Source organism: Coturnix japonica, chromosome 5 (assembly GCF_054131305.1).
Source record: "Coturnix japonica strain WE chromosome 5, WE-NBRP24, whole genome shotgun sequence".
Taxonomy (NCBI): domain Eukaryota; kingdom Metazoa; phylum Chordata; class Aves; order Galliformes; family Phasianidae; genus Coturnix; species Coturnix japonica.
In genome coordinates this window covers 36967194-36994862 of record NC_140667.1, presented here as the reverse complement: position 1 = coordinate 36994862, position 27669 = coordinate 36967194, and the positions used below count along the sequence as shown (strand labels likewise).

At 48.0% G+C, this 27669-nt stretch overlaps 3 protein-coding genes across 4 annotated transcripts; 2 read left to right on the top strand and 1 right to left on the bottom strand.

Annotated features, from left to right (window-relative positions):
- Positions 1-271: 271 nt before the first annotated feature.
- NEK9 (NIMA related kinase 9) lies at positions 272-20226 on the top strand. Of its 2 annotated transcripts, XM_015865087.3 has the most exons (22): positions 272-547; positions 981-1158; positions 2639-2694; positions 3523-3593; positions 4905-5010; positions 7575-7706; positions 8064-8174; positions 8719-8783; positions 9713-9763; positions 10324-10516; positions 10932-11076; positions 11802-12002; positions 12389-12435; positions 13301-13456; positions 13633-13741; positions 14287-14448; positions 14838-15008; positions 15222-15281; positions 15831-16021; positions 16262-16426; positions 17108-17320; positions 17709-20226. In XM_015865087.3, the coding sequence occupies exons 1-22, from the start codon at positions 359-361 to the stop codon at positions 17829-17831; spliced, it is 2895 nt and encodes a 964-aa protein (XP_015720573.2). In that variant the 5' UTR covers positions 272-358; the 3' UTR covers positions 17832-20226. The 2 variants fall into 2 exon arrangements, 1 of the variants encoding a protein (XP_015720573.2); XR_014946716.1 differs by lacking the exons at positions 13633-13741; positions 14287-14448; positions 14838-15008; ... (3 more) ...; positions 17108-17320; positions 17709-20226 and adding an exon at positions 12627-12759 and having other exon boundaries at positions 13301-13428.
- Positions 20227-21173: 947 nt separating this feature from the next.
- ZC2HC1C (zinc finger C2HC-type containing 1C) lies at positions 21174-26611 on the bottom strand. Its single transcript, XM_015865091.3, has 3 exons — positions 26251-26611; positions 24191-25466; positions 21174-23420 (listed from the first exon to the last, which is right to left on the bottom strand). The coding sequence occupies exons 2-3, from the start codon at positions 25457-25459 to the stop codon at positions 23157-23159; spliced, it is 1533 nt and encodes a 510-aa protein (XP_015720577.2). The 5' UTR covers positions 25460-25466; positions 26251-26611; the 3' UTR covers positions 21174-23156.
- A 91-nt stretch (positions 26612-26702) lies between these two features.
- On the top strand, positions 26703-27531 carry ACYP1 (acylphosphatase 1). The gene is made up of 2 exons (XM_015865100.3): positions 26703-26829; positions 26955-27531. The coding sequence occupies exons 1-2, from the start codon at positions 26746-26748 to the stop codon at positions 27168-27170; spliced, it is 300 nt and encodes a 99-aa protein (XP_015720586.1). The 5' UTR covers positions 26703-26745; the 3' UTR covers positions 27171-27531.
- Positions 27532-27669: the final 138 nt, after the last annotated feature.

The window sequence follows — 27669 nt, the reverse complement described above, 5'->3', positions numbered from 1 at the left end:
GAAGTGTCGGCTCCGCTGCAGCTGACGGCCCGCTCCACCCGGCGCAGTCTGACGGGCCGCCCGTGCGCGGAGCTGCGCAGTCAGTCCCCGCACGGCGCAGGCCCGGCCCGGAGCGCCGCCGTCCCGCGGTCAGGAGCCCCGGCCCGGTTCGGCCGCCCCCCCCCCTGAGGCCGGAGCCGCCCCTCGCACACTGCGGCCCAGCGGGTCCCGGCTCGGCCCGGCGGGGGCGGGAGCGCCAAGGTCGGCGGGCGGCAGGAAGCGGTTCCGGGTCGGCGGCGGGAGCCAACATGGAGCCCGTCGGACGCGCGGGGCCTCGCTGAGGGAGCGGCCGGGCCGGGCCGCGCGGCGCCGCGCCGCCATGTCGCTGGGCGAGTACGAGCGGCACTGCGACTCCATCAGCTCCGACTTCGGCAACGAGTCCTCGGGCCGGGGCGGCTCTCGCGGCGGCGGCGGCCTGCCCGGCGAGCAGGAGGAGCTGCACTACATCCCCATCCGCATCCTGGGCCGCGGCGCCTTCGGAGAGGCCACCCTGTACCGCCGCACCGAGGTAGGCCGGGCCGGGCCGGCAGCTCCTCCGCGGCCTCGTCCCCCTCCTCCCGCCGGGCCTCGCGCAGCTCCGTGCCCGCACCGCCGGGCGGACCCCGACGGGCTGCCGCTCGTGTACGGCACCGTGCGGGCGGCGGATCGGGTGTTCCATCTCCCCTTTACTGAACTGACACAAGCAAAACTGGCGTCCTGTCCCCGGAGGCCAGGCCGTTCCTTTTCCCCAGTGCCCCGGCTGGAAGGACGGCTGCAGGGCGCCGTGCCCAGTGACACACGGCACAGCTCGGAGCTCCCTGTTGCAAAGAACCCTTGTCTGAAATCCGTAAAGGCAGGAAAGCCCGTCTGCCTGTCCTGGAAGCTTTAATTTTCTGCCATAAAGGCACGTCGCTCCCTTCAGAGTCGCGTGTGTTTAATTAAAAGGTGTTTTTGTGTTTCAGGATGACTCACTGGTGGTGTGGAAGGAGGTGGACCTGACCCGGCTGTCAGAGAAAGAGCGTCGTGATGCTTTGAATGAAATCGTTATCCTTGCTCTGCTGCAGCACGAGAACATCATTGCGTACTACAATCACTTCATGGATAACACCACGCTGCTGATTGAGCTGGAGTACTGTAATGGTGAGATCCCTCCTCCCTCTTACCAAAGCAGGCTGCTGCATTGCTGAGTTACCATCCTACGTCGTCTGTAGGTAGCACTGCTGGGGTGTCCTTTGGGGGCAGAGGAACAGGGATGGATTCTGCTGCTTCCTGAAGAAGAGATTGAAAATCCTTCTGGTTGATTTGTGTCCCTGTAGTCAGTGCAGACAGTTCACGGGGCGGTTTCTTGAGTGTTGGTGCAATGGGAGAAATGGGTTACTGGTAGCATGCATTTCTAACCTGCCTTCTTTTGTTCTTGCGGGAGGACAGTAGGAAAAGAGTAGGAGGATATTGGGCCTCTCTGCCAGTACAGTGTGGGGCTGCTTTCAGTCACATAATCACCAAATGAAGGAGTCTGTTTATAAGTCAGAGCTTCAAAATCTATTGGTGTTCTGAGATCAGAAATTCTTCCTGCCTTGTGCTGCCAGCTCCTATAAAAAGCAATAAAAAAATAATACAGTCCCATTGTTGGTGGAGAAAACTTTCAAATTTCATCCAGGAGTAGATCAGATGGTGCCATTTGCAGCTTGCAGGGTAAACAGCCCTGGCTGGGATGGAGAGGAAGAAGGATTTGAGATGGGTGTCTGAGCTGCAGCTGCTAGAGGTAGGATGTGAATGATATTGCTAGAACAGGAGACCAGCTGGAGCTGCAGGCTGCTGCTTTTGTGGTGGGTGGGAGAGCTCACCTGGCTAACCATCCTCTGTGTGTTTAGGGGTTATCAGCTGTGCGAGTGGCACAGAAGTAGGGGTGTGAAAAGAACTTAATTTACGCTTCAGATTATGATGTTTCCAGTGGTTGTGCTTATAGTTGTACCTGCTGCAGCATACACTTGTTACTATTAGGATTTAATATGCAATAACTGGGAAACAGAATAGCAACAGTAGATTTGGTGTTTACTGGTAAGGTGCTAATCTGGCAGAGTCTCACTGCCCTCAGCACTCCACGTGATTTCTTTTAGTGCTCCATTCAGCCTGTGGGTTGCCTTGAAGAGGCTGCGTTTGCTGCTTTCAGGCTCCTGTTGGTTGTGCTGCTGTTGTCAGCAGTTTGCGAACCTTTCATCAATGTATTTGACAGCTCAGGTGGAGAGGCAGCTCAGATTAGGGGGGGAAAGGCAGTAGCTGGTGTTTGCAGAGACTTCTGTGTCTTACAGCACTGGTGTTTCGTTGTTTGTTTTTAAATATATATATGTATATATTTGTTCTGTTGGAAACACGAGACTTAATCTCACGTGATTTGGCGTACAGGTTAAATATTTGCATGCGCCAAGAAGCCAGGGAGGTTCTTAGATGGAAGAACTTAATTTTGTGTGTGCCTGACCAGTGTAAGTGGAGAGCATGGAGAGGGAGCCGCCCTGATACACTGGGTCTTTGATGAGATTTGAGCATTCCCAGCAGTAAGGTAGCAGAGTAACTGCTGTCATTAACTAAGATGATCCTCTGTCTTTCTCACTCCTTGTTCCAGGAGGGAATTTGTACGATAAGATTCTGCGCCAGAAGGACAAGTTATTTGAAGAAGAGGTAATTTGGACTGGTTCTGGGGAGCAGTGGGGCTGGCTTTGTGCTCTGGAGATCTGCCTGGTGATCCGAGTGTTTATGCTGCCTTTTTTTTCTCCTCCATATCACTGATGGGAATTTTCTTTGTAAATCTGGTGGCTGACACCCATCCTTTCCAACTGAATGCTGCAGACATTTGTGCACAATCAGAAACATGTTATTTCCATTTCAGGCTATGTCTGGGCAATATAAGCTTCCTAGCGAGGAGTAATGAAAGAGAGCACTCAGTTGACTTTTGTCGTCTCATCATCTTGGCTAAAAGTTCTCTTTAAAAAAATCTCTCTTCATGCTTGATGCTCATTTCACCTCTTAACCATTTTCTGACTTCTGTTCTGAGTAATTACTCTGAAGCATTCTCACTGTGGACTTGTTTTTTAATACATATTCTACTGTTTCTACCTCATGCTGAGATGATGGATATACTTATTTCTCTTATACAAAGCATTTTAAGGCCTCCTGACTCATGGTGAATATTAAATGATCTCAGTTAAATTCTAGAGAGCTCGGTTGTAGATCTTTCCTATCTTGTCATTAACTGTCTTTGCTAATTCTTTTAACTCCTTGAATTCTGTGTTGCCTGTCAGGACAGGTACTGTGAATGGCACTAGAGTTTTCCAAAACAGGAATTCCTGAAGGTAATGATATGCTTTCATATTGCTTAGAGAGGAATGAATGTGGTTAAGCCTCCTTGCTGTGCCTCTCTGTGACAGGGATATCAAGTTATTTTATTTTACGGGTCTTTATTGGGTTTTGTTTAAGCCTCACGTAAGACTTCTGTTCCTACCTTTACAGATGGTGCTTTGGTATCTCTTCCAAATTGTATCAGCTGTGAGCTGCATTCATCGAGCAGGAATTCTTCACAGGTATGTGCTGAGGTAACCAGTGCCACTTGTGGATGTGAGTGCACAGCTCCTTTGAGTACCCTTTGCTTTTGTGTTTGAAGGAAACCATGAGATCCTCTGTTCAAGGCAAAGCCAATCTACCTAGATGTCAAATATTGCTTCTGTAAGGGCTTTTTTTATTGGGCTAGAAATGGTTTTCTGATAAACGTGATGGAAATTTTGTGTCTCTTGGCTGCACCTTTGAGAACAAAGAGTTAATTCATGTAGGAAAGGAGTAAATTGGTCCTTTACTGCCACAGCACATAAATGGTGTTTGCTAAAGCGGATAGGAAGAATGGTTACTACTGGCCGAGGGCACTTCACGCCTGCTGGACAAGCAATAGCTTCAGAACAATATGTACATCCTTACCCATCTGATTCCTGGAGGCTCATAGCAATGGAGGTTCTGTGTTGGCTTTTTGCTGTAAGGTCACTGAGATGAGGGTTTGTCCCAGGCTTGGCTGAATACCATGTTATTAATCTGTTATTTAAGAAAGTTAGCAGGTAGTGGTAATTTACACATTGACTCTGAGATTTTAATGAGAAGCTAAGTTATCTTTTTCTGCTGCTTTTTGTCTGTTTAGGAGGGGTAAATTTCATTGCTTACGTGTGCTTAAGAGTGCCCAGTGTGTGGGCAGAGTGAGGAGGTGGTGACGTTCCATAGAGTATTGCGTACATAGACAGTAGTTTCCAGCAAGGTTGGATTGCGTGCTGCACAACGTCCTTCTGTAATGAGTAGAGCTGTGTGAGGGTTCTCATATGTTTGAGACAGCATCCTGGCTGCTGACAGTCTGAATCTCTGGTTAATCAGCAAGTCTTGGTAATGAACAGTTAGTACCTTATGTTCAACAAAGCAGCACCTAAGTTTTTGACCTAAAGCAGATGTTGTGTCTGTGCTGCTTTGCAGTAGTTTCCTGCTTTCTGGTGCCCATCTTTGCAGCTGGGGAACGTGTGGCCCAACGTCCATCCATAACAATTAATTGAACAGTTATTTAAATGTTTGCAGTGATTTCCTTCTGCTGCAGACATTGTCAGAGGGACCCAGGACTTTGTGATGCCCCAAGGGGACAAAAGCAAAGTGCTGCTTTACTTGATATTGTCCTGATCTACACTGGGAAGCTATAGAGGACAAGGAATGTTACAAAGGTGTAAAGCAGAGGGACTTGGAGAGCTGTTTGTGTGAGTGTTTGCTCTTAGAGTAGCAGTTGCCTTATGGAGAGGGGGAGCATAGTAGTGTGTGGGAGACTGAAATCTGGAAGTATATTTAAGCCATGTTTCTTTTTCTCCTTTTAGAGATATAAAGACATTAAATATCTTTCTAACCAAAGCAAACCTGATTAAGCTGGGAGACTACGGGTTGGCAAAGAAGCTGAACTCTGAGTATTCTATGGCTGAGACTGTGAGTATATGTTTTGTTTTGTGAAGAACTGAGGGTTGGAGTTTGTTTTTTCTTGTTTTTCCATTTAATCTCTGCATGCCTTGCAGAAAATCAGGAATGCTCAACTTATTTTCTGTGTTTTTCCTTCCTCTTTCCCCTAACTCTGATCTCTGTGTATTTGCTGATGTGTTGCAGCCTCCAATTATCCTTGTTCCCAGGTTATCTTTCTGAGCTTTAAACTAAAGATAGGTGATACCGTTGGCATAGAGTTGCACCAGAGCCAGCATAACTACATTAGAGAGCACTGTTCTTTCTCTAGTACCTAGGCACTTCCAAAGGTGAAGCTACATAACATGAAGGTGTTGCTATCTGAGGGCACAGAGAGCACGGTCACATCGTTTCTAACCCACTCCCTATGGACTAGTGAAACCCAGTTCAGCAGGTTAAGTTAACCTGGTCATGCTGCTGTGCTAGCAGGACTATTTTGGCTCAGCTGGGTCTGAGATAGCTTGGATCTATTTCCCTGACATTGCACTGTGCCATAGATAGACCTCTTGTCTCTTTGATATTTAGACTCTGAATTATGAGGAAGCAAGAGAGGTGCGTCTTATGGTAGATGTATAGTTTATGGGTAATGCTGTCGGTGGGTGGGAAAGCTTGCAGAAAAAAGTAATTCTACAAGAAGGCTGTCAAATTTGGATTTGTTCCAGACCCTTCCAGAAAGCAGTTCCACAGCCGTGGTTATGAAACAGGATAAGCTGTATTGCAGGCACCTGAATGATCGACTTAGATTTCCCAGCTCTGTTAATTTCTGTGATTGCGCACTAGAGTTGGAAAGGGAAACGTTGTCTGGATGTCTCCTATCTGCTAAAGGCCTTTATTGCAGTTTAGGACGCAAGCCAACCTGCACATCCCCTTACTAGGCCTTATTATTAGATTTATGTAAGCTATTGGTGCTCTGTTAAGATGTGCAGCTAAATGCTTGCCAACTTCCTTCCAGAATATGAGTGTATTGTGCAGTTGCACAGTAAGTGGGACCTCAAGGCTGCTGCATAAAGCCCTTGCTAGGCTGGGCTGTAGCAAAACCATTTGTTTTGTCTCATTTTTCATGGCTTGCTGACTTTCAGAGAACCTGCAGTTTGTGCTATGAATTTTCCTTCTCTTATTTTTGCCCATGTTGGGTATATTCATCCGTACAACGGTTTTTTTCCCTCCATCCTGTTTCTGACTTTTGAAAATCTTCTAGTTAAATATTTCCAACCATCTTTCTTTTGTATTTGCTGGCTGTGCTCCAGGCCAGCTGTTCAATTTGCGGTCTAATGGCTTGACTAGTGGCGGTCTGCAAGTTGTCCATTGTAAAATGAGTGCAAACCATATTATTGTTGGTATTTTCCATTATCAAATTTGTAACAGGCGAATTATGAATTTGTAAAATAGGTACATCTTGCTTCCTAAATGTTTGTCTCTTAATTTGTTACCCTTCCTCCCAGTTACCAAGGAAGACATAGAAAAATATGCCTTACATTATCCTTTCCTTGAAAAAGATGCAGTGTCCTAGTTCTTTTTGTGCTATTCTGTCTAGCTGAGGTTCTGAGCCTTCCTGTGGTTAGGACTTGTGCAGCTCTATAGCTGTCATACCGTGTAAAAGGAAATGGAAGGTAGAATGGAAATGGTACACCAAATACCTAACAAGCACTTTCAGAATCTACCAGGGTCTAATGAAAGACAGCCTTTGTAGTCCTCGCAGTTTTGTGAGAAAGTTGAAAGGGCAGCTATAAATATTTCCCCTTTTCTCAAATCTCGTCTTTTTGTATTATTTCAGTGTCTGGTTGCTTGCTAGGAAATGAGCTCAGTTCAGGGAAGCTTAATTCTTACACCTTTTAACCTGCTCTCTGTGTATCTCCTTTTAGTGACTTTGAGCTTTACCACTATTTCTGTTACAGCTGCAAAGGCTTCTCTATTTAAGTGCTGGGTTCTTGGATTTGAGGCAGGGGGCTTAAATACTGTTCAGGAAAGCCCACTTCTGAATTGTGAGCCTTTCAGGTAGGACCAGTGCCAGCTTTCTACATACTGACCCCAAAGTAAACCCTCCTTAATCAGACAAAGTAGGCTTTGTCTGGTAGAACCTTGTCATCAGAGTGGCTCCATAGGTGCAGGCTGACATCTCTGTTAGAAGCTTTGCTAGGTCCCTTTTCCATTAATCTCTTGTCAGGGTTTCTGTATAGTTGGTCAGTATGTGAAGCCTAATTACCCCTAAATGCAGTATGGTTAAGAGAGGGGCAAGTCCTTGTTGTGTTGCTATGACTGTTGTTCTGTTGAGAGCCGTGTACTACATCAGAAGGTGAGCAGAGATGTCCAGGATCTTGTTAGAAATGCAGGCACAAGCTTGTGGGCGAGGGAGGAAGAAGTGTGCTGCTTGTTCCCATCCCTCCAGCACATGTTGGGGGATGTGTGATCTGTATCACTGATGCTGTGTCAGGGCTTTGTTGAATCCTAATGCTCACGAACCTCTGTAAACAGGTGAGATGCTTCAGAACTGAGAACTGCTGGGTTGTTTCTGATCTTTAAATGTTCTTTTTTCCTAGCTGGTAGGAACTCCTTACTACATGTCTCCAGAACTCTGCCAGGGTGTGAAATACAACTTCAAATCAGATATTTGGGCTGTGGGCTGTGTCATCTTTGAGCTTCTTACTTTGAAGAGGACCTTTGATGCTACTGTAAGTCTGCAAACCAGGATTGACTGAATAACCTTAAAAGAATCATGTGAAAATACCATAATTTCCTGGCTATAGAGTTCACATCAGCTATGCTACTGTGTGGTGTTGTATACTGTGTAGGAGCTTGCATACAGAGAGGAACATGTTCTCCTCTAACTGTTAGAGAATTTGATTACAAGGCAGATGTCACCAAGTCCTAACTATTGGAGGTACCTGCACTGCAGTACTTACTATCAGGTTTCTGGAGTGTCCTGATCGGAGAATGATAAAGAGAATAATGGAGACCAGCACCACCTCTCCCTCTGGGCACAGTACACCGTTCAGTTCCCTTACGGCTGGTTTTTGTTTTGTGCCTAGAATCCCCTGAACCTGTGTGTGAAGATTGTTCAGGGAAATCGCGCCATGGAAGTTGATTCCTCTGTCTACTCTTGGGAGCTAATCCAGATGGTGAATTCCTGCCTGGATCAGGTTGGTGAAATACTTCATTTTCAGACATTCCTGCCCATATGTGCAGTTCAGGTGCAAAGGGGAATGATGTGCCTGTTTCAGGATGAGGGCGGTAGATGCAGGGTAATCTCTGTGAGGCCCGAGGCATCACTAAGGCTGGGCTTCCTCCAGTTGTCGCAGGATGCCTTTCAGTTCTGCAGGCTCTGGAGGGATGCTGGGTTTGCTGTGATGGCAACTATTTTACAGACTCACAGAAGAAATTATTTTCTCATGCAGTGTTACGGAGGTGGAAGCCTCATCTCCATACAGTCTGGCTTTCTGACCATGACTGCTGATTTCTGTAGGAAATAATTTTTTTGGAAGCAAGGATAGTGTGAATATATTCAGAGTGGATAATTCTGTACTGCATATCTCAAGCATTTATCCCAATTCATTCCAAATGTTTAATTAATTCCTTTCTCTTTTGGAGGGAGGCAGGGAAGAAGGTCCATGCAACCTTGTACCAATATATCACTGTAGATGATGGGCGTTTCCCAAAGAATGACTTACTGCTCGCTTCTTTCAGGATCCAGAGAAGAGACCCACTGCAGATGAGCTGCTTGAACAACCCCTTCTCAGCAAACGGAGGAGGTAATTAGATAGATGGTCTTGCCTGAAAATCTGATCAAGCCAGGTGGTAGAAAGAGCAGGAGGATTTGTGCAGACTACTGGCATTTATAATTGTGAAACAAAGTCCTTAACTTAAGTTGTCCTGATGTGAGGCAGTTTTTGAAGTATACTTCATCATCTTTAGGAGAGAAGTGTGTTTTTGTTTTCTGGTCAGTTGCTCTGCCTGTTGAAGCACAGATATGTTGAGAAAGATACCTGCATTTCTGGTCTCAGGAGCTGGTATATTGAGAACATGGAGGCATCTGTCAGTCCTTGGAGGAATGCTAGATTCTGCTTTTCAGATCTCTGAATGAAGTGTTATATTTAGACCCTCGCAGGATCATTGAAAAAAGCCTTTCATAATACATATCTTACACAGTGTAGACACTTACATTTTTTTTTCCTGTACATCTTTTTTCCTGAGAGAGTTGTACTGAAAATAGTCTATTTTAACTTAGTTTGACAACCAGCCTGCACACAGTCTTTTTTTAAAGATAGAGCAGTATTTTGAACTCTTTGGATCCCCCTTCAGTTGCATTGGGGGCAGTAATCTTAGTCCATTATATTTATATTGTTTTACTTGGTGATCAATGAAGTTTGAGTTTTGTCTTGCTGTATGCACCATCATAAATCCCAAACCCTGATAAAATACAGCCCATCAAGGTAATCCTAGTGCAATATGGCTATTGGTTGGCCAAGTTTTGAAATATATCTAGTTTGTTAGCTCTGTGGCACATTGCTTCTGCCCTACTCTGTGTATTGCAGTAAGCTGTTAAACAGCTGCCATATTTCCTCCAAGAGGGAGCAGCAGTTTATAGGAAAGGAAATCAGTCTATGTGTGTGCTGTTTACCAGTAAATTACTTTGGGAGATGTGGTTTTGTTTCCTAAAATGCTTTTTGTCCTTTGGCAGAGAGATGGAAGAGAAAGTCACACTGCTCAATGGGCCAAATAAGCGACCAAGGTAATTATTTTGGCACATGTTTGGAAAGGAAGTCTGGGTAGAACAGCTCATCGGTGAGGAACTTTGCTGAGAGTGTTAATCTATGACAGCCCTTCCTTAAATGCCAGGAACTAGACATGTTTGATCCATTGTTGTCATCCCACATTTTACTCTGCCTGTAATTTAAATAAAGTGGAGATGGGGGGATTCAGAAACATTTGAGCAAGATTTTGTGACTTCTTTACAAATGAGAACAATTCCGTGGCAATTCATTGAAAACCCAGTGGTTCTGTTGTTTTTAATGACATCAAATAAGATTGTAGGCTTTCTTTAACGCTTGCTGGAGGCTGTTTTCACTTCTGCTCAGAGGTGTATTTGATCCAGAGCCATTCTATAACAGTTGAGGCCTCAAAATGACTGAATGAAGAGAGCAGTTTGTGAAAATATAGACATGAATGGTTGTGAAGGACTGCAACATGGGCTTGGGGAGACCAGTAGAGGGAGAGCAGTAGGAAAATGAATGATGACAGTGATGTCAAAATTATTAAAAGCATGTGTGTTCTGGGGGGGTCCTTGTGCAGGTCGAGTACCGTGAATGAGGCTCCCATTGCAGTGGTGACTTCACGCACTAGCGAGGTGTATGTCTGGGGGGGCGGGAAGTCCACCCCCCAGAAGCTGGATGCCATCAAAAGTGGCTGCAGTGCACGCCAGGTGTGTGCCGGTAACACTCACTTTGCTGTGGTGACGGTGGAGAAGGAGCTCTACACTTGGGTGGTAAGTGAGAGAAACTGCAGGAAGGGGGGATGGGGGGAAGGGAAAGTCAGAATCCACCACCAACCAGTTATGAGTGTGTTAAAGTTGGATGGGAAACAGCCTGGAAATAGACAGATTTGATTGCAGTGGACGCTGTGGGAGGCCATCTGCTTTGGCACTGACTCAGGTCTCCCAGGACAAACGTACTTTTGGGTGAAGCCTGAGACCACATCAGTCATTTGTGCCCAGCTTTTGAACTGTGCTGATGTTTAAAGTGTTGCCACTTAGGTAGCAATCTCTTTCCTAGAGTATTTAATGTTTTCTCTTGTCCTGTGCAGTCTTCTGTCTTTCCTTGGAGCCACTGTAATTCTCGGCACCGTATCAGGAGTTGCAAATACATAACCTCACCAGATGTGTTTGGTTTTTTTTCTTGCAGAACATGCAGGGTGGCACCAAGTTGCATGGGCAGCTGGGCCATGGGGATAGAGCATCCTACCGGCAGCCAAAGCATGTGGAGAAGCTTCAGGGAAAAGCCATTCGCCAGGTGTCCTGCGGAGATGATTTCACAGTGTGCATCACAGGTGAGACATGGAAGGGTACTACTGTCACTTTGCTATGCTCTGGAATTGTTTGCCTTCACAGAAGGTCAACAGAGTGGCATTATGCAAAGAGGAGGAAGTTCTGTGTGTTACTTAGCTTTCAATTTTGTGGACCAAACGTCCAGTAGTGGAGCTGATGAAAGTCAGTCTGCATGGGAACATGTTGACTCCCAAGAAATCTGGGTGACTTTTTTTTTTCCTGAGGATACATCTTTTTTTGTTGATGAAAGTGATGGTTGTGCAGAACTCCTTGTGGCTGTGCAGCATCCGTACTCTTATTGGCGCATATGTTGTTTCTCACACATCTCTTGTGTGATGTTTTGTTGGACTGTGTGAGGAAAGGGTGCCTCAGTTATGACAGAAGCTTGGAAAAGTGCAGGTTTGACAGGGATGAGCTCAGATGCTCAGCATGTGGAGGACTTAATTTGGGAGCGACAGGGTCAGTTTGTGGGTTTCTGTTACAAAATGTGATAGGCTCAACCTAAGATTTTTTTACACTGGTGGCCTGAAAAAGCTGCATGTTGTGCTGCACGGTCATCCATCCTAGTGTGATCAAGAAAGAGCTCCATAGCCTCCTGGTGACATTATTCTGCACAAAAAATGATGAGCGATTAGAGAAAAAAGTTGCTTTGGCCATGTCCTAAGAGGTTAATGTGCAGCCTAATCAAATCTCTGTGTGCTAACCAAACTTCCATTGCCTCCTTCAGATGAGGGCCAGTTGTATGCATTTGGCTCGGACTATTACGGATGCATCGGCATTGACAAGGCTTATGGCTCTGAAGTACTTGAGCCCCTGCAGCTGGATTTCTTCCTTACCAACCCTGTGGAGCAGGTCTCATGTGGAGATAACCACGTGGCAGTGCTGACCAGAAACAGAGAAGTTTACACGTGGGGATGTGGAGAGTATGGTAGGTAGTCTCCATGGAATCTAAAGGCACTGGGGCATTGCTCCAGTTGGCAACATGGTGCACATGTTGGTTGAAGGCTGTTTGGCGTGTGCTGTGGGACAAAGAACATTGTGTCTTTGGAGCTTTTTTTCCTTGTGAGAATGGGAAATGGGACTGAGTCCTTGAGACCTCTCTCTGAGAAGCTCTAGGGCACCACCTGGCTTTCTTGTGAATAAGGCAGTCATTCTGTGAATGGGATTTGATTACTTTGAAGACTGGCAGGCAGTCTGTAGGGAAGTGGGTTTCTAGTTCTATGAGGATATTTGGGACTAGGGAGAGACCACAGAATTTCTTCGGAGTAGGCACCTGTGAGGCCCTTTCTGACTGTACTGTTTTCATGGCTACAGGGCGCTTGGGTTTGGATTCAGAAGAAGATCACTATACACCTCAGAAGGTAGGACTGTGACCACTTCTTCCCAAAATCTGCGTGGGCCTAACTCCACATTTGTTGCTGTTTGGAAATGTTAGCTGCCTGAGGCTCAAGCAGGGTTTTTGTTTGGTTTTTGTCTGTTTGCTAAGGTATCATAGAGTTTGCAAGGGTTTTATTTTCATTTACTCACTTCATTTTGCTTCATTTATCCCTAGAGATCATGGCAAAGGGATGTGCTACTTCCAGACTAGCCAGCATCATGACTTAGAGCTGATCTCCAAGCTGAAACTGGAAATGCTGAACTTAGTATTATAGAAATCATAGGAAATACCAAATTGCATGCCTCAGGTCTGTACAGGAAACTTGCAACACTGCAAACAAATGGGAGTCTTTGAATTTCACTTAATGTGTTAAAGATGAGTTCAAAGTAGAACCCTCTTGAAACATGGTGCAAGGGATAATTAAAGTAAAATAACCCACTGAGGGTTAGAAACCAGTGAGGGTGTGCCTGGTAGCCAAATTTCTGCAGCCACACAGTATCATTCCCACATAGCACAGACCCAGCCCTGCTTGGCTACCTCATGCTGCAGCTCGTAGATCTCAGCTGACCGGGATGTGTGTCCACAACATTCTGGTTCCTCTGCTGGGTCAGAGGTGTCTGCACACAAGATCTAGGATGTTTGGAATTTCTGCACTGCTACCAGAATTTCAGTACGCTATAGACTTTATGGTATTCTTGCACTCGTATTCAAATCAACTGAATTAGGTGCTGTTAGTGCCCAGGCTGGCTGAACTGCTGTTTTTTAATTCCATATGTTTTTCCTATGCTGGCTTCTATGTAGTGTTGGTTGGGATTTTGGTTTTCTCAGGGTATGTTTCTTCCACATAGGTGGATGTTCCAAAGACTTTGAACATCGTATCTGTTCACTGTGGCTGTGATGGGACCTTCCTGCTCACCCAGACAGGCAAAGTGTTGGCGTGTGGACTCAATGAGTTTAACAAGCTGGGCCTGAATCAGTGCACATCAGGGATAATTAACCATGATGTAAGTACATTTGGGTCCCTGACCTCAGATTCCAACAGCCAGTAGCACATGCTGGAATCATACCTGTGCTGGGGGACTGTCTGGGTTAACGTGGTCTGTCAAGACCTGCTTGAGTAGGTCTTAGCTGATAAATGTGTGATCCTTCACTCTGTGCTTACCCATGTGTCTTTCCTCAGACATACTGTGAGGTACCCTATGCTACTTCCCTGACTTTGGCCAAGCAGCTCTCCTTCTACAAGATCCGTACCATTTCTCCAGGGAAAACGCACACAGCTTCCATTGATGGTGAGCCACATGTGTTAAGAAACAAATACTACTACTTGCTTCATTCCTTTACATCAGCTTTGCCCTTTCAGCCTGGCTTCTCTTGGTGAAGTGGCGCTATCAAGGCAATGATTGCCAGCCCCTTGACCTTGAAGGTTATGTTCTTGGTATCAGGGCTCATGCGTGCTCCAGGAACCAAGATTTCCCATTCCTCAACTGAGAAGCAGCAGCATCAGCTGCCAGAGTAATCTTTATTTTTTCTTGGGGTATTTTTTTTGTTTGTTTGTTTTTGAAAAAATTCTGGGAAATCCACTATCCTGTGGGATAGTGAAGGAATCATTTATGACTGATGTCACTTGATCAAAGCCTAACTCAGCCAGAGGAACTGGGGTGGTGTTTCCAGGCTGAAGCTTTTCCTCTGGAGGCAAGCACTGTTTTCTCCCAGTCTGGCTGGCTTCTCAGCAGTGTCCTTGCTGGTTATGGGCTGGTGCTGCTAGTTCTCTGCATGCATGGCTGCTTCCAGAGTTGGGCCCTCGCTGTGACTGTCTCCTCGTTCCTCCTCGCAGAGCGAGGCCGCCTGCTGACCTTCGGCTCCAACAAGTGCGGACAGCTTGGTGTTGGGGACTATAAGAAGCACCTGGGAATTAACCTGCTGGCAGGCCCCCTGGGGGGTAAGCAGGTGATCAGGGTTTCATGTGGAGATGAATTCACCATAGCTGCTACTGACGGTGAGTGGGTCTCTACAAGGTTGCGGTGGGTTCTTTTGAACTAGATCTGCAGGGTAGTTAACTGGCTCCCACTGTGCATTTCTTAGAGCCCTCCCACAGCACTGCTCTGATATTTTAAAGTAAATAAATAAATAAGGTCATCCTAGACTGGGATTCTGCTCCAGCCACTCTGTCAGTGTAGCAGCAAGCATTTTCTGCCCCTTGGGCTGCAGTGCTGGCCTGCAGGATGCCTAGTAGGTTTATTGCTTTGTCCTCCCATTGGCAAAATGGAGCTGGCTGATCAAATGCTTCAGGACAGCAGTCACAGAAGAGAGGCTGTGATCCCTATAACAATTACAGGCTGACAGGGAGCAAGCAAATTGAGTCTCTTGAATTTCTCTTTTCCTCAGACAACCATATCTTTGCCTGGGGTAATGGTGGGAATGGGCGTCTGGCAATGACACCAACTGAGAGAGCACACGGTTCTGATATTTGTACCTCATGGCCTCGGCCAATATTTGGATCTTTACATCATGTTCCAGACCTGTCATGCCGTGGCTGGCATACCATCATTGTTGTTGGTAAGTGAAGTTTAGGATTAAATGTTGAGATCTTGATTATGATGGGAACAAGGCTGTAAATCCTGCCTGGGAGCAGGCCGAGTGGCTCTGGGAAATGTGGGTAGCTGCTCTGAGCTGTAGGCTTCGCAGCACTGCCATCGTGTGCTGTTTGCTTTTTTTTTGTTCCTTTGCTTTATATCTTTCTAACCAAAACAATGTTTTTTCTCCCTTCAGAAAAGGTGTTGAATTCTAAAACTATCCGCTCAAACAGCAGTGGCCTCTCCATTGGTACTGGTGAGTAACTTGCCCTTGGGGAGCTGTTCTAAGTTTGGTGTTCATTTGACTGTGCACAGATTGGTTCAGCAGCACTGTTTCTCTGGGTTTGAAAAGCTTTGCAGAAGAACTCAAAGGGAAGAAGTTGCTGCAGTACCTGGGAGGGAATGTACCAGGCTGGAGGGGTAGAGAGAACTGAAGCAGAGGGGAAGCACGTAGATGCAGCAAGGCCTTTGGAGTTGAGAATCTTCACTTTGACAAGAAAGAGCTGAGAAGAATTTGCTGAAGGGGACTGGTGAGGGAAGGGGTGGTTATGAGGCAGCAGCTGGAGATATGAAGTCCAGTTTCTTGGACCTGTGGGGGAGGCCACAGTGCTGCAAAAGACTACTGTTCTGTTGTGGGAAGGCCTGCAGGGAGCGTTAGGAGATAAGCAGCTGTCAAGGAAGATGCCACCAGCATGTGCTTTCATCACTGTGGGTACACAGCCCCAGTTTTTCTGCTCCAGACGGGGTTTGGTGACAGAGGAATAGCAGAGGTGGGAAAGCGTAAACTTGTCATTTTGTGTGCTAGTGGCTCAGAGCTGCACCACCGGAGGAGGAGAGGAAGAGGAAAATGAGCGGGAAGCAGAAACGCCTGATCCCAGTGGAGGCTTTCGGGGAACCATGGAAGCAGATCGTGGCATGGGGGGCTGGATCAGTACCACAGAAGCCAAGGGGGGTGACAGTGCTGACATCAGCTCCTGCCCTGGCTGGCTGAGGAAGGTAATGTGGTATTTTAGAAATGCACTAAAATGGGGCTTAAGGCTGAAGAAAGGCAAGTGGTTCTACTTCTGCCTCTAAGGGATGCTTGGGAAGGTTCTCAGACCTGTGGTGTGTAGGGGGGCCTGTTAGGTCTAGCTGTCTTTTACTTTTTACCACAAGAGGGTGCTGATGCACTGATAGAGGAGATGAGGTCAGCTTTGGGATGGCAGACACCTAACAGTACTTCTTTGCTGTTTCCAGGAGCTAGAGAATGCTGAATTCATCCCCATGCCTGACAGCCCTTTTCCTATGAGCATGGCATCCTCAGAGCCTGAGAAGGAGACTCTGCCTTACCAGGAGCTTCAAGGACTCAAAGTGGCCCCCGAGGAACCTACTGGGTTCAACAAGCCCAAAACAGAGCCCTGGGTAATGTTATTCAGGTCTTTCATAGTGAATGCTTAGCCAGAAGCTCTTGGGACCATAAATGGTGATGTTTGAAGTATGAGGAGAGCTGGGAAGAGGGTGTTGGACTGCCTTAATTCATCTGGATGAGGAAAAGAGGGTTGATGAGAAGAGACAATGCTGCAAAGAGAACATTTTATACAGGAATCTAAAATGTGAAGCCGGGACTTGGCCAAATGGAAAATAATGAGATCGGTTATATGAAAAAATGTGGTTAATTTAATAGAAAGGGAAAAAGAACAAAAAAAAGGAGAAACCTGGAGCGCAAGAGCCTAGCAGAAAGCAGAAACTTAGAAAGCAGAAATTGCTGTGATATATAGGAAGTGGGACTGATATAGGAAATTGCTGTTAGACTGTCTCATTCCAGGAGTTTTCTGCCCCAGGAGGAGGTGCAGATCCCAGGCTTAGGGAAGGGGGTTTGACCAGATTAATTTTGGCAAGGACAAGATCAGCTTTCCCAAAGGATATTGGTGACTTGTACAGAAGACATAACTATTAGTAGCTTGGTGACCTGGCTGTTACAAGTCTGGGAGGTCAACAACTCAAATGAGGTGACACTTCCTCTCCTTGTGGCATACAGAACTGGCCTAAAGGTTCCTTCCCTTCCACCCAAACTCAGTCTGACCTCTCTTTCTGTCTCTGCAGCCTCCTTGCCTGAGTCCACACCTGCCATGCAGTGAAGGTAAGGCTGTGCCTCCTGTTCCGGGCTGCATGTGCAGTGCTCTTCAAGCAGAGGTGGAGCACCTCCGAAGCCTGGTCTTACAGTGTCTGGATGACCAGAAGAAACTGCAGCAGGAAACCCTTCGTCTGAGTGCCCAGCTCCAGAGGTTCTGCAGTGGAACAGGGGGAACGCAGCAGGTGAGGACCCATCACCTGAGCGCATATCCATGCTCAGGGATTAGTACCCTGATCCTAGTCCTATGTAGGCTGCAGAGAAGGAAGCAGCTTTTAACAGACCCCTCCATAAGAGTAGAAGTGTGTTGCCTCGTTCTTGGTTGAGCTGCTGATTCAGGCTCTGCTAGTAACAATGGGAAAGAAGCCAAGAAGCTGGTTTCCATTGGGGACAGCCCAGATCTTGAGGGACCTGGGATTCCCCTTTATTTCTCCTGGTTAGAAGAGATCAGCAGTCAGATATTGTGGAGAGTCCCAAGTGGATGCGGAGAATAGGAATCATGCCTTGTGCAGCTTCTAGCTTCTTTGCAGCTAGTCCTAGAGCTGTTAAGAGGGTTGCTGTGTGTTTTGGCAGGTGGAGGTTCATTCCAAAGGAACCCAGACAGCCAAAGAGGAGATGGAAGTGGATCCAAAACCTGACTTGGATTCAGATTCTTGGTGTCTCCTGGGAACGGACTCGTGCCGCTCCAGCCTCTAGTCTCCTGAGCCCACAGGGATCCATCTAACTTCACAGCACACTAACTGAATGCAGAGAGCGGCTTTCCTGGCTTCAGGTCACTCACAGACAAGGAGCGAGGCCGGAGGCTCCAGAGCAGCATTCATGTACGTTTGATATGAACTAGGAGTGATTTTGAGAGGGGAAGGGCCTCTGAGCTCTAGGCCAGCTCAGTGATTGAAGCAGCAGCAGCTCCTTTTTGTACCTTATCTGTCAGTTCTGCACATGAAGCAGTATGGCCCCATTATGGTGACAGCTCCGGTAGCAGCTTGTGGCCCTTTCATTGTTTCACTGCTTCCTGGGAGCTGCCTTTGGGACCCCGGTATTCATCGCTGCATCTCTAAGAGGAAGAGATGTGTTTTGTACTGAAGCTGGCTGAACCCTAACACTCACCACCTTCACTTTAGAGGGGTGAAGGGCTAGGATCCTGGCCCTGCCACACAGTAAGGCCCAGTCAGCGAGGCTGCTCCCTCTGCTCAGGGGCTGAGGGAGCAGAGAGCATCTCATTCTGGAGGCAGTGGAGATTTTCCTGTTAAGGAAGATAATGGCAGACAGCATGTCCCTGGTCCTGAGGTGCAGCTTCTGGCCATATGGCTGTGTCCAGTGGCCTGTACAGGGAGTTTAAAGGCCTTATTCTGGGTGCCTAGAGCACTCCAACTTCCAGGCAGTGCACAGAGATAAGTGAATCGGGTGCAGTTTCTGACAGCTGTAGCAGGGACTGATTGAGATGGGATCTCTGGTACTTGGTTTTAGACCACCTGCTTCCCAACCAGATGCTGAGCGTCTGGTCCTCAGACTAAGTCATGCGTTTCTTGCTTCAGCTGTCAATTTGGTTTGGGTGCCAGAGCTTCTGGTTTCTTGGCATAAGCCTGTAGCTGCTCCCTGCTTGGCTTCTGTTCTGCTTAGCCCCTGGTGTGGGTGTGGGAAGAATCGGTATTTTTCCACTCAATGTTGTGATGAAGCTGGAATGCATTTTCCTACCCAGAATAGGTCATTAATGCTGCGGTCACAGGATGCAGCCTTCCCCCATGACCACGAAGGATCAAGTCTCTGTCTGGAATTCACCTTCTTTCTAGAAGCAAGAGGTTTTCCCAAAGTAAATTGGAGATGGGAAGAGGCACGGTCTGATGCTCAGGGTTTCCTCATTTCCCATTAAAGAATGAAGTAAATTTTGTTTCCCACAAAACTTTGAGCAAACTGATTTTGAACTAAGCTTTCAGGAGTGGTAGGATGACTGGGAGAAGCTCGCCTCCCCCCACCTTATGTGAAGCCTCCAAGGAATCCTGAGTCCCTCTCACCTTTGCTGTGAGAGTGGAGTTAGGATCTCAGTAAACAGTCCCCATCAAAGACATGTCACTAGAATTGTCTTAGGTCAAATGGAGTTGGTTATCCTATCACCTCTTCTAGATGTCTTTCTTTGAGAGACTGTCCTTTGGGTGCCAGCATTCCCCTTTGTGTCTAGAGGTGGATGCCAAACTGTTCTCCTTGCAATTTATTCTTCTTAAATACTTTCTGGTGCCTCTTGTTTGCATCTTGGAGCTGAACTGAGTGCAGTCCCTAAAGTGCAGTGTCCGGGAAAAGGACAGTACCCACGTGCTTGTCCATCCCTAATGAAGGAAGGGCAGGAGGACAGCCCCCCTGGGAGGTGGCATCAAGTGCTCTGGTGTGGCCACGTTTCTTGGTTGCCCTTGTGATTTTGCCCTCCTTTCCCCTCGTGTGTGTTGGAGCCAGTTCTCAGGTTAGGGGCCCGGCTTGAGGGTTGTTGTTGCATTTGGAAATGATCGAGTAGGTCATGTTGCAGCAGTGCCTTTGAGGAGCAAAGAGTTGAGCCTGAGCCATGTCGAACCAACAAGCACCAAGCTGATGGGAGTCGCTCTTCTGCAGTGCACTGCTATCCTCATTTCTCAATGCTCTGCAGTTGGGAAGCTAGGTGCACAGACTGGATTCCCCTTGGATCTAGTGGAGAATGAGGGTCCTGACATAGAGTGCCCTGTGCTCCACAATCTCAAATGTGCCTTAGAGGATTCACGCTATCCAGGTTGTGCCTGTTACAGACCACAGATTTCACACCAGCCAGCTATGCAACCAAAAAAGCAGTTTAAAGCCAGCAGCACCTTAGTCATGGGCTGAAATTGGAAGGGCAAGTGGGCAGAAGTGCCTCTGAGCGGTTTCAAATCCTTTTGACTTCTCCCCTTCTTGCAGTGCTAGCTCCGTATGTGTCGGTCTCCTGCTAGTATTGCTACTGAGTTGTTATAGTGGAACACAACTTTTGCCTGCTCTGACACTCTGGCTGAAAACTAGTTTGTCGTTGTCTTTTTTTGAAAGGTTAAAGGGTGGAGTGGTTTGGAGTTTCTGTTTAAATAAATGTTTAAACTCGTTTGCTCGTGTTCTGACTTCTTTTTGCAGAAGAGTAAGGGGAAACATACATATGTTATCAGAGGCATCATGTTGTTTGATATGTTTTTTTTCTTCTATGTCCTGGAAAGGGGACCTGAGGACTTACAGGTTCCTCGCTATGGGGAAAAAGTGTCATGTTTTCTGATTCTTAGGAGCAAAAAAAAAGGCCCTTTTCTTTTATTGCTGTATCTCCTGGTGACGTCAGGGGCCCTTTTGTGTGTGTGGCTTTTCAACAGTTTTAATGCCAAGTGGGAAATGAGTAACAGGAAGAGAAAGGTTCACAGGGAAGAAGCACCTGTTTCTCTTGAACAGCTTTAACTGAGCATTAAGTCTATGGAGGTGAAAACCTGACTGGTATCAGCTCAGCAAACTGCTCCTGCACGATGTACTTAATGCCTGTCACCTCTAAGCATTTTATTGGGGATTTCTGTAAGTTGTGAAATGCCTGGAGAGGCAGAGCTGAGTCAGAAACTTCACGTTCAGTCAAGAATCAGAAAGTGAAAATGCAGCACGTCTCTGAGTGGGATCGTACCATGGTAGAGGAAGCTGAGCCAGATGGAGTAACACAGCTTGGGTAACCCTAACTGTGACAGCAAAACAGCAGGGCAAATCTCTGCTGTCTTACGTTACCTGAGAAATTAGCTCAGCAAAACAGGGTGAAGTGCTCAAGGCTAGCTCTGAAACAAACATAATGAAGTCTAGTGATTTAATTTCAATAGCTACTTTTGCTTAATCTACAGTTTCAATTCCAGCATCAGCTCCTTGCCTGTTACTTAAGGAAAGTCCCCAGTTGATTTATTTTACAGTATCAAAAGCTTTTGTATCTATCTACCCCAGTGACCATTTGTTGACTTTTAGGATCCACTAAACAATAAGAAAAAACATACTGCAAGGAAAATGGAATCAATACTACAAGACAGTCAGTGGTACTGAATTTCTTAACTACTTTTTAATTCAGTAGCATTTTCATTAATTCAAGACTGTGGGAATACAGCTTTCAGTTTATTCCTTTCTTACCCCTTTTCTTGTCACCTCTTGCTATCCTCTTATCACCCTATGTTAATAAGTTCTGAAGTTAAAGCATTGCTCTTATTTTCCAGTCGGTTTGGATACAGTGAAGTCTTTTCCCTTGTTTTGAGTCTGTTTTTCTCTCTTCTCTGGGTTTGCACATTCTTATACATACCTGGCTGACAGTGCAGTACTGACCCTTTCTGGGACCTTCGTGTTTTTCTAGGGTGTGCCACAGGATTGGGATCTCTGCCCACATGTCTATAGGTCAGAAGCACTCCAACTTCTTTCAGGAGTCTGGTCCACCCATTGCAGGCTGGGGAGTTCCTTCAGATTCAGGTTTTTACTAATCCAGTTCAATCTGGTTGCTTTTTATCTGTTCTTGTTGTTTTCTTTTTCCCTCAGGCTCCTGTGAGGAGCTGGCGCTGCATTGCTGAAGGATTTGCAAAAGGAGCTGCTGGAACTTTTTTTGTTCCTTGTTTGCTTCCTGTTGCAACTTTCTCATACAAAGTAGTCGTTCTTACTTTGAGAACAAAAAACACTCTGTGACCATTTAAAACAACTTTTTACAAAACAGAAATAGGCTAATATTAGACTAGTCTGAAAATCAGAATCTGGAAAAAAAAAAGACAAATATGCAGCAACTGTTACCACTTTGGAGCAGATGCCCTTCTCCAAGTCTGTAGGACATCTATTCCCCCCCAAAGACCCTTTAATAGTGTGTGACAAACAAAGCCCTTCAGCATAAGGCCAAAATAACCAACAACTCCCTTGCACCTCACCCAAGAAGGGGCAGATTTTTGTCACGATCACCTACAATTGCAGCATACAAAATGGAAACAAAATAGATGACTTAAAGAAGGGTTAAAGCCCTGTTTCAGAGGTCCCTATTACCTTGACCTGCAAGTAAACTCCATCTTTTTGATATTAAATCTAGTTGTTGATTTACCTGTTGCACTGCCTGTTGTGAAGTTCCTTAATGTACTGCTTGGTTATTTTATTACTGTATTGGTTTCTAGCTGTAGCTGTTCTTGAATGTTTTAGGTGGAAAGTAAATAGAAGCTATGTTAGGAATCAAGGGGAGGTGGCTGTGGAAATTCCTTCTCAGCTCCTGAAAGTGATGCACTGAAGTACAGTACTATCGCTGGTTGTTATTTGCACTTTTTATCATGAGCCTGAAGATGGAAATGAAGAACTGTGACACGGAGCATTTGTTTCTTACTCCTGCAGTACAGTCCCCTCCGTGATCTTCTCAAAAGTCCATCCTGAAACAATGTAGGTTCCTTGCCTCTGCTAACCTAGTTGGAAGATTTTTCCATGACCTCACTCTTCTGATTAGAAAACTAATTTCCAGTCTAAGCTTATTCATGGCCTATTTTTTGATCTTGTGTGGCATTATTCTTTAATTGAATGTTTTTCTTCTCCTCTTTCCCAAGTCCGAGTCCCGGTTATTGTACATAGTATGTAATCACTTTGACATGGCTGTTCTGCTGCCTGAAGGGCCTGGCCAGTACAGAGCATCTCTGCTGTCCTATGTATGTGAATTGACATACGGACCTGCACAGTAAGTGCTGCTGCTGCTGGTTCTTCTACCCCCCATGAATTTCTGAGCTGAGGTTTATGTGTTGAAAAAGTATTTAATAATGTAGCCTCAAATTCTCCTAATTGAATAACATCATCATTTTTTATGCCTGGATTTCTCAATTGTAGTACATTACACTCTTCTGCTGGTAGGAAATGAGAAGAGGTAGAGAAGGCGGCCCTCAGAAGGGCATCACAATCCAGCACACAGATTTAAGTACAGAAACTTTTATATTCTGCTTATATGTCCTGAACTGTTTACTTACTGTAAATCTTGCTCAACACTCACAGCCAGTGTTGAGAACAAAGAAAGCTGCCTTATTAGCGTTTCCTCTGTGGGGGGAATGAGGGTCTATTCTTGATGTTCTTGCATTTGGGAATGTGTGTCTCAGCTACTTGGGGTGCAAAGCGGCGCCTGCAGTAGGGGCAGGCAGTGTAGTCTGGATTTTCAATGGGAGGGAGCGGAGGCAGGTCAGACACCTTCCCTCCCTTGGACAGTACTTGTTGCACCTGTCGAGCGTGGCGCAGGGTCTGGATGAAAGCCTCATGGTTCTGCTTCCAGTTGTTCCTTCTGGGTGGCTTATTCTGCAGAAGGGAAATGCAGTCAGAGCTGCAGGCACCGCTGCCAGCCTCCATCCTCAGCCTTGCTCTCAGGGTCCAATTCTAGACACCTCTCCCTGAGCACTCTCTGTTGATGTAAAACCTCCCAGGGAAGCTGAATCCCACCAAGCACCAAGGAGGGTTTGATGGAGTTACTGATGCAAACATCACTGCTTAGAAAAGAGCTTGAGAATGAACAAGAAGCAGGCAGTAGCACCAAGGAAATCACTGAATGGCTCAGGTTAGAAGGGACCTTAAAGATAATTGTGCTCTAACTCCCATGCCGTATGCAAGGCTGCTAACCACTAGACTGAGAGATCTAGATGCTGAAGCTCCTCTGAAGGAACAGACGTGCATGTTTCCACTGCCCTCAGATTGCTAGTCCATTTTATTACCTGTTTTTTCAGTCATTTCCCCACAGCCCTCCACTGTCACGGTTCTTTACCACAGCACACCCAGTCTGCCCTGATGAGCATCCTGACTACAGCAAGGAGCGAGTTTTCTCCAGGAGTACCCCCATGATGCATTACATAGACAAGTCAGTCAGAAACAACACCTGCTCATCCCCAACCCGATCAGATTTCATATGGATCCACTTATTCATCTTAGCAAGTGCCTTCCAGAGGCAGTGGCTGGGTTGTGTTCCTCAGCCCTGTGTACTCATGAGGGTGCTCATGTGTAAGAACTAGATCTCAGGGAGAGAGGAAAGTGAGGAGTGTGTGTGAACTAAGGAAAGCTAAGGGACTGCAAGTTACCTGAGGTTTTTCTGAGCCCTTCCACTGCTGAAACTCTTCCAGGTCTGTGCCCCTGGCTCTGGCCTTACTGGAGTCAAATGTTTTCCTCTTGGAGCCTTGGCTCTTGCTGCAGATACTCATGTGTTTCTTGAGCCTGGTGCAGAGAAACTTGCGGCCACAGAAAGTGCACTGTTCAAGCTCCTCCTGCTCCGTGGGGCTGGCAGCCTGCACGCGTGGCATCTCCGCAGGCAGGTGGTCACCATAGTCTGAGAGAGCAGAGGAAGAAGGGCCACCTTTTAAGGCCAGCTCTGAGGACGAGGCTGAACCCTGCCCCGGTATGCAGTCTCGAATTTTGTTGTTGCTGGCCACCAACCGTTCCTTCTTCAGTTTCCCCATAGCCAGCTCTTGGGGATGGAGAGTGGTGCCAGTCTTTGGGACAGTGACCTCTGCAGTCTGCACCCCACTAAAGTCCCCATCGCCCATCTTGATGGGGAATCTTGTGTTTTCCTCTCCAGGGTTCCACATGGCCTTTTGCCTGCGAGTCCTCTCCACTGCTTTGGCTCTTCTCTCCTCTGCCTCCATCAACTCCTTCTCTCTTTGAATCCTCCTAAGTTCCTCCTTTGTTCTCCTCAGCTTCTCTCTGAGAAGAGCCTCTTTCTTTCGGATTTCCTCTTCTAGGGCCTGTCCATCTGCCTCCAGCTTTAGGATATAAGCCAGATCTCTCCTGTACAGAGAGGAATCTGATAGTTTAGTCTCTGCTGTCCAAGGAGGGGACACTGCAGCTAGCTGAGGCTTCCCTGGCAGATGCCTTCCTTTGCTCTTTGAGCTAGTCCTACTATTCAGAGCTTCCTCCATGTATGGGGAACTCCCGAACTGTCCCGTGTTTACTGCAGGAAGGCTCCCAGTGTTGTGGTGAAGAATTGGTTTCAGAGGACAGGAACGATCCACTCCTTCTTTCCGTTTGGCTACTGATTTAGAGGGCAGAGTCTTAACCTGGCTGGCAAGATGCTTTTTTTGCATCCCAGCTGAGCTAGAGCCCCCATGCTGAGAGCTGTGCTTATTGCTTTCTGCAGAAAGAGAATAGGAATAGCTTCGGCTCTTTCGGGCACGGGGATTCTTCAGGCTTTCCTCGTTGTCTGATAGGAATTCATGCTGACAACTGTTCTTTAGGTGTTCCGGAGTGGACTGATGTACTGAGGCTTCAGAATCATAACTGCCTGTCACTGAGAGCTTAGCAGCTGCCGCCACAGAATCCACATATGGAAACAAAGCCAGCTGCAGCTCAGCCATTCAGTGCCTGGGAAAGAGCATGAGGTTAGAAGCAAAATCACTATAGACCAGATTTCATAGAATCATAGAACCCTTAGAGTTGGGAGGGACCTTTAAGGGTCATCTAGTCCAACTCCCCTGCAACAAACAGGGACATTCACAGCTACATCAGGTTGCCCAGGGCCTGATCCAGCCCTATCTTGAGAATCTCCAGGAATGGGGAATCAACCACATCTCTGGGCAACCAGTTCCAGTGCCTCACCCCTCACTGTAAAGCATTATTTCCTGATATCCAACCTAAGAGTATGCAACCTAAGAGTACCCAACCTAAGGGTACCTTATAGCTTGAGGCCATTTCCCCTCGTTTAGTCACCACAGACCCTGCTAAAGAGTCTGTCCCCTTCTCTCCTGCCCTTTAGACACCGACAGATCACTTCAGAGCCTTTTCTTCTCCATGCTGATCAGCCCTAGCTCTTTCATTCTGTAACACTTCCTCCCAGCAGTCTACACGTGTAAGTTCGAATATCGGCATAGATTTTCTAACTGCTCTGGGCTCTGAGCTCTGTCACGTCACTGCAAAGACCCGCATTGCCGAGGAGGCAACTGTGCCCTCAGGCAGCGCGTCCCGAGTCCCGCCCCTACATCCCGCGCTCCGCCCGCCATGACCCGGCCCGTCCATCTCGCACGGCCCCACACACCGCCTCCCTGCGGGGGGCACAGCATCAAGGCGAACCGCCGCCCCACGGATCGCACACGGAACCGGAGGAGCTGCGGGCCCGGCCCGGCGGTGCGGGAGGAGCCCCCAGCGTTACCTGCACAGTCGCCCCGCCGAGCTGCTTCGCCTCCCGCCGAGCTCATCTGCGTCGCGGCGCCGGGAGCGGCCGGGCCGAGCTGAGGGCACGGAGCCCGGTGCCGGTCCCGCCCGCAGGCCCAATAGCGGCGCGCAGCTCCGGCCGCACCGCGCTGTGTTGACGGCCGTTGCCTGGAGACCGGCACGCGGGCGCCACTTCCTGTGCCGCTCTCTCCGCTGAGCCGCGTCTCTATGGAACCTCAGCCGCGCATCGGAAGAGGCGCTCGAGGGGTGTGGAGACGCTCTGCTCCTCGGAGGACTCTTCTCTATGGCCGCAGGGCAGCGGTCGGGAGGTGTCACGTATTGTTATCCATGAGGCGGTCAGGGACGCCCCGCTCCCCCGCGGAGCTTCGTCCTCATTGGTCGTTGGATGGCAACGAAGTCCCGCCCCCAGCCGCGCTGCGCATGCGCCTTGGGTTGGGGCTGTTGGCCGCGGCCGTTGCGGGTGGCGGTGGCCATGGCGGGCAGCGAGGGGCTGGTGTCGGTGGATTACGAGGTGTGGGGCAGGGTGCAGGGCGTGTTCTTCCGCAAGTACACACAGGTGCGACGGGGCATCGCCGGGACGGGGGCGGGGCGGGGTGGGGTGGGGTTGGGGAGCGTGGCTCTGCCCGCCGTCGGTCGCTCCGTGGTCCGGAGCCGGCTGATATGTCTGCGTTGTCTCCGCAGAGCGAGGCCAAGCGGCTGGGGCTGGTGGGCTGGGTGCAGAACACGAGGCACGGCACCGTGCAGGGACAGGCGCAGGGCCCGGCCGGCAGCGTGCGGGAGCTGCAGCACTGGCTGAGGAACGTCGGCAGCCCGCAGTCCCGCATCAGCAGAGCCGAGTTCACCAACGAGAAGCACATAACGGCGCTGGAGCACACGGACTTCCACATCAGGAAGTGACATGCACCCGAAAGCTGCCAGCACGGGGCACGGGCTGCCCTCAGCACCCAGCAGCCAGCACCCAGCAGCCAGCCTCAGCCCCGGGCTGCTCAGTCAGCTGGCACCCGGCTCTAGAGCTCCTGATGCCGTCCCGTTTCTAACCCGTCGCTTTGTGTTGCCGTGTAGCACCATCACACCCGTGTCCCCGGGCGGTGGCTCATTGTGTACGATGCTGTGCTTGGTGGAACGCTATGGGGGAGCTGCGGGGTTGGTGCCTGCTGCAAATAGCGCTGACAGGGGGATCGTTGTGAGCTCGGAGCCATTTGTTTTGTTCGTTCCTCGCACAGAAGTTTATTTTTGTTAGAATAAAGACTTTGCCCGAGCTCAGTGTGTCTGTCTGCACGCGGTGGCTCCTGTCAGGGCCGGGCTCCCCGCGTCAGTCCGCTCGGGAGCGGGGGAAACTACATCTCCCATCATGCACCGCTCTCCGGGAGCCGCAGTTCCGGTTCGCGGGCGCATG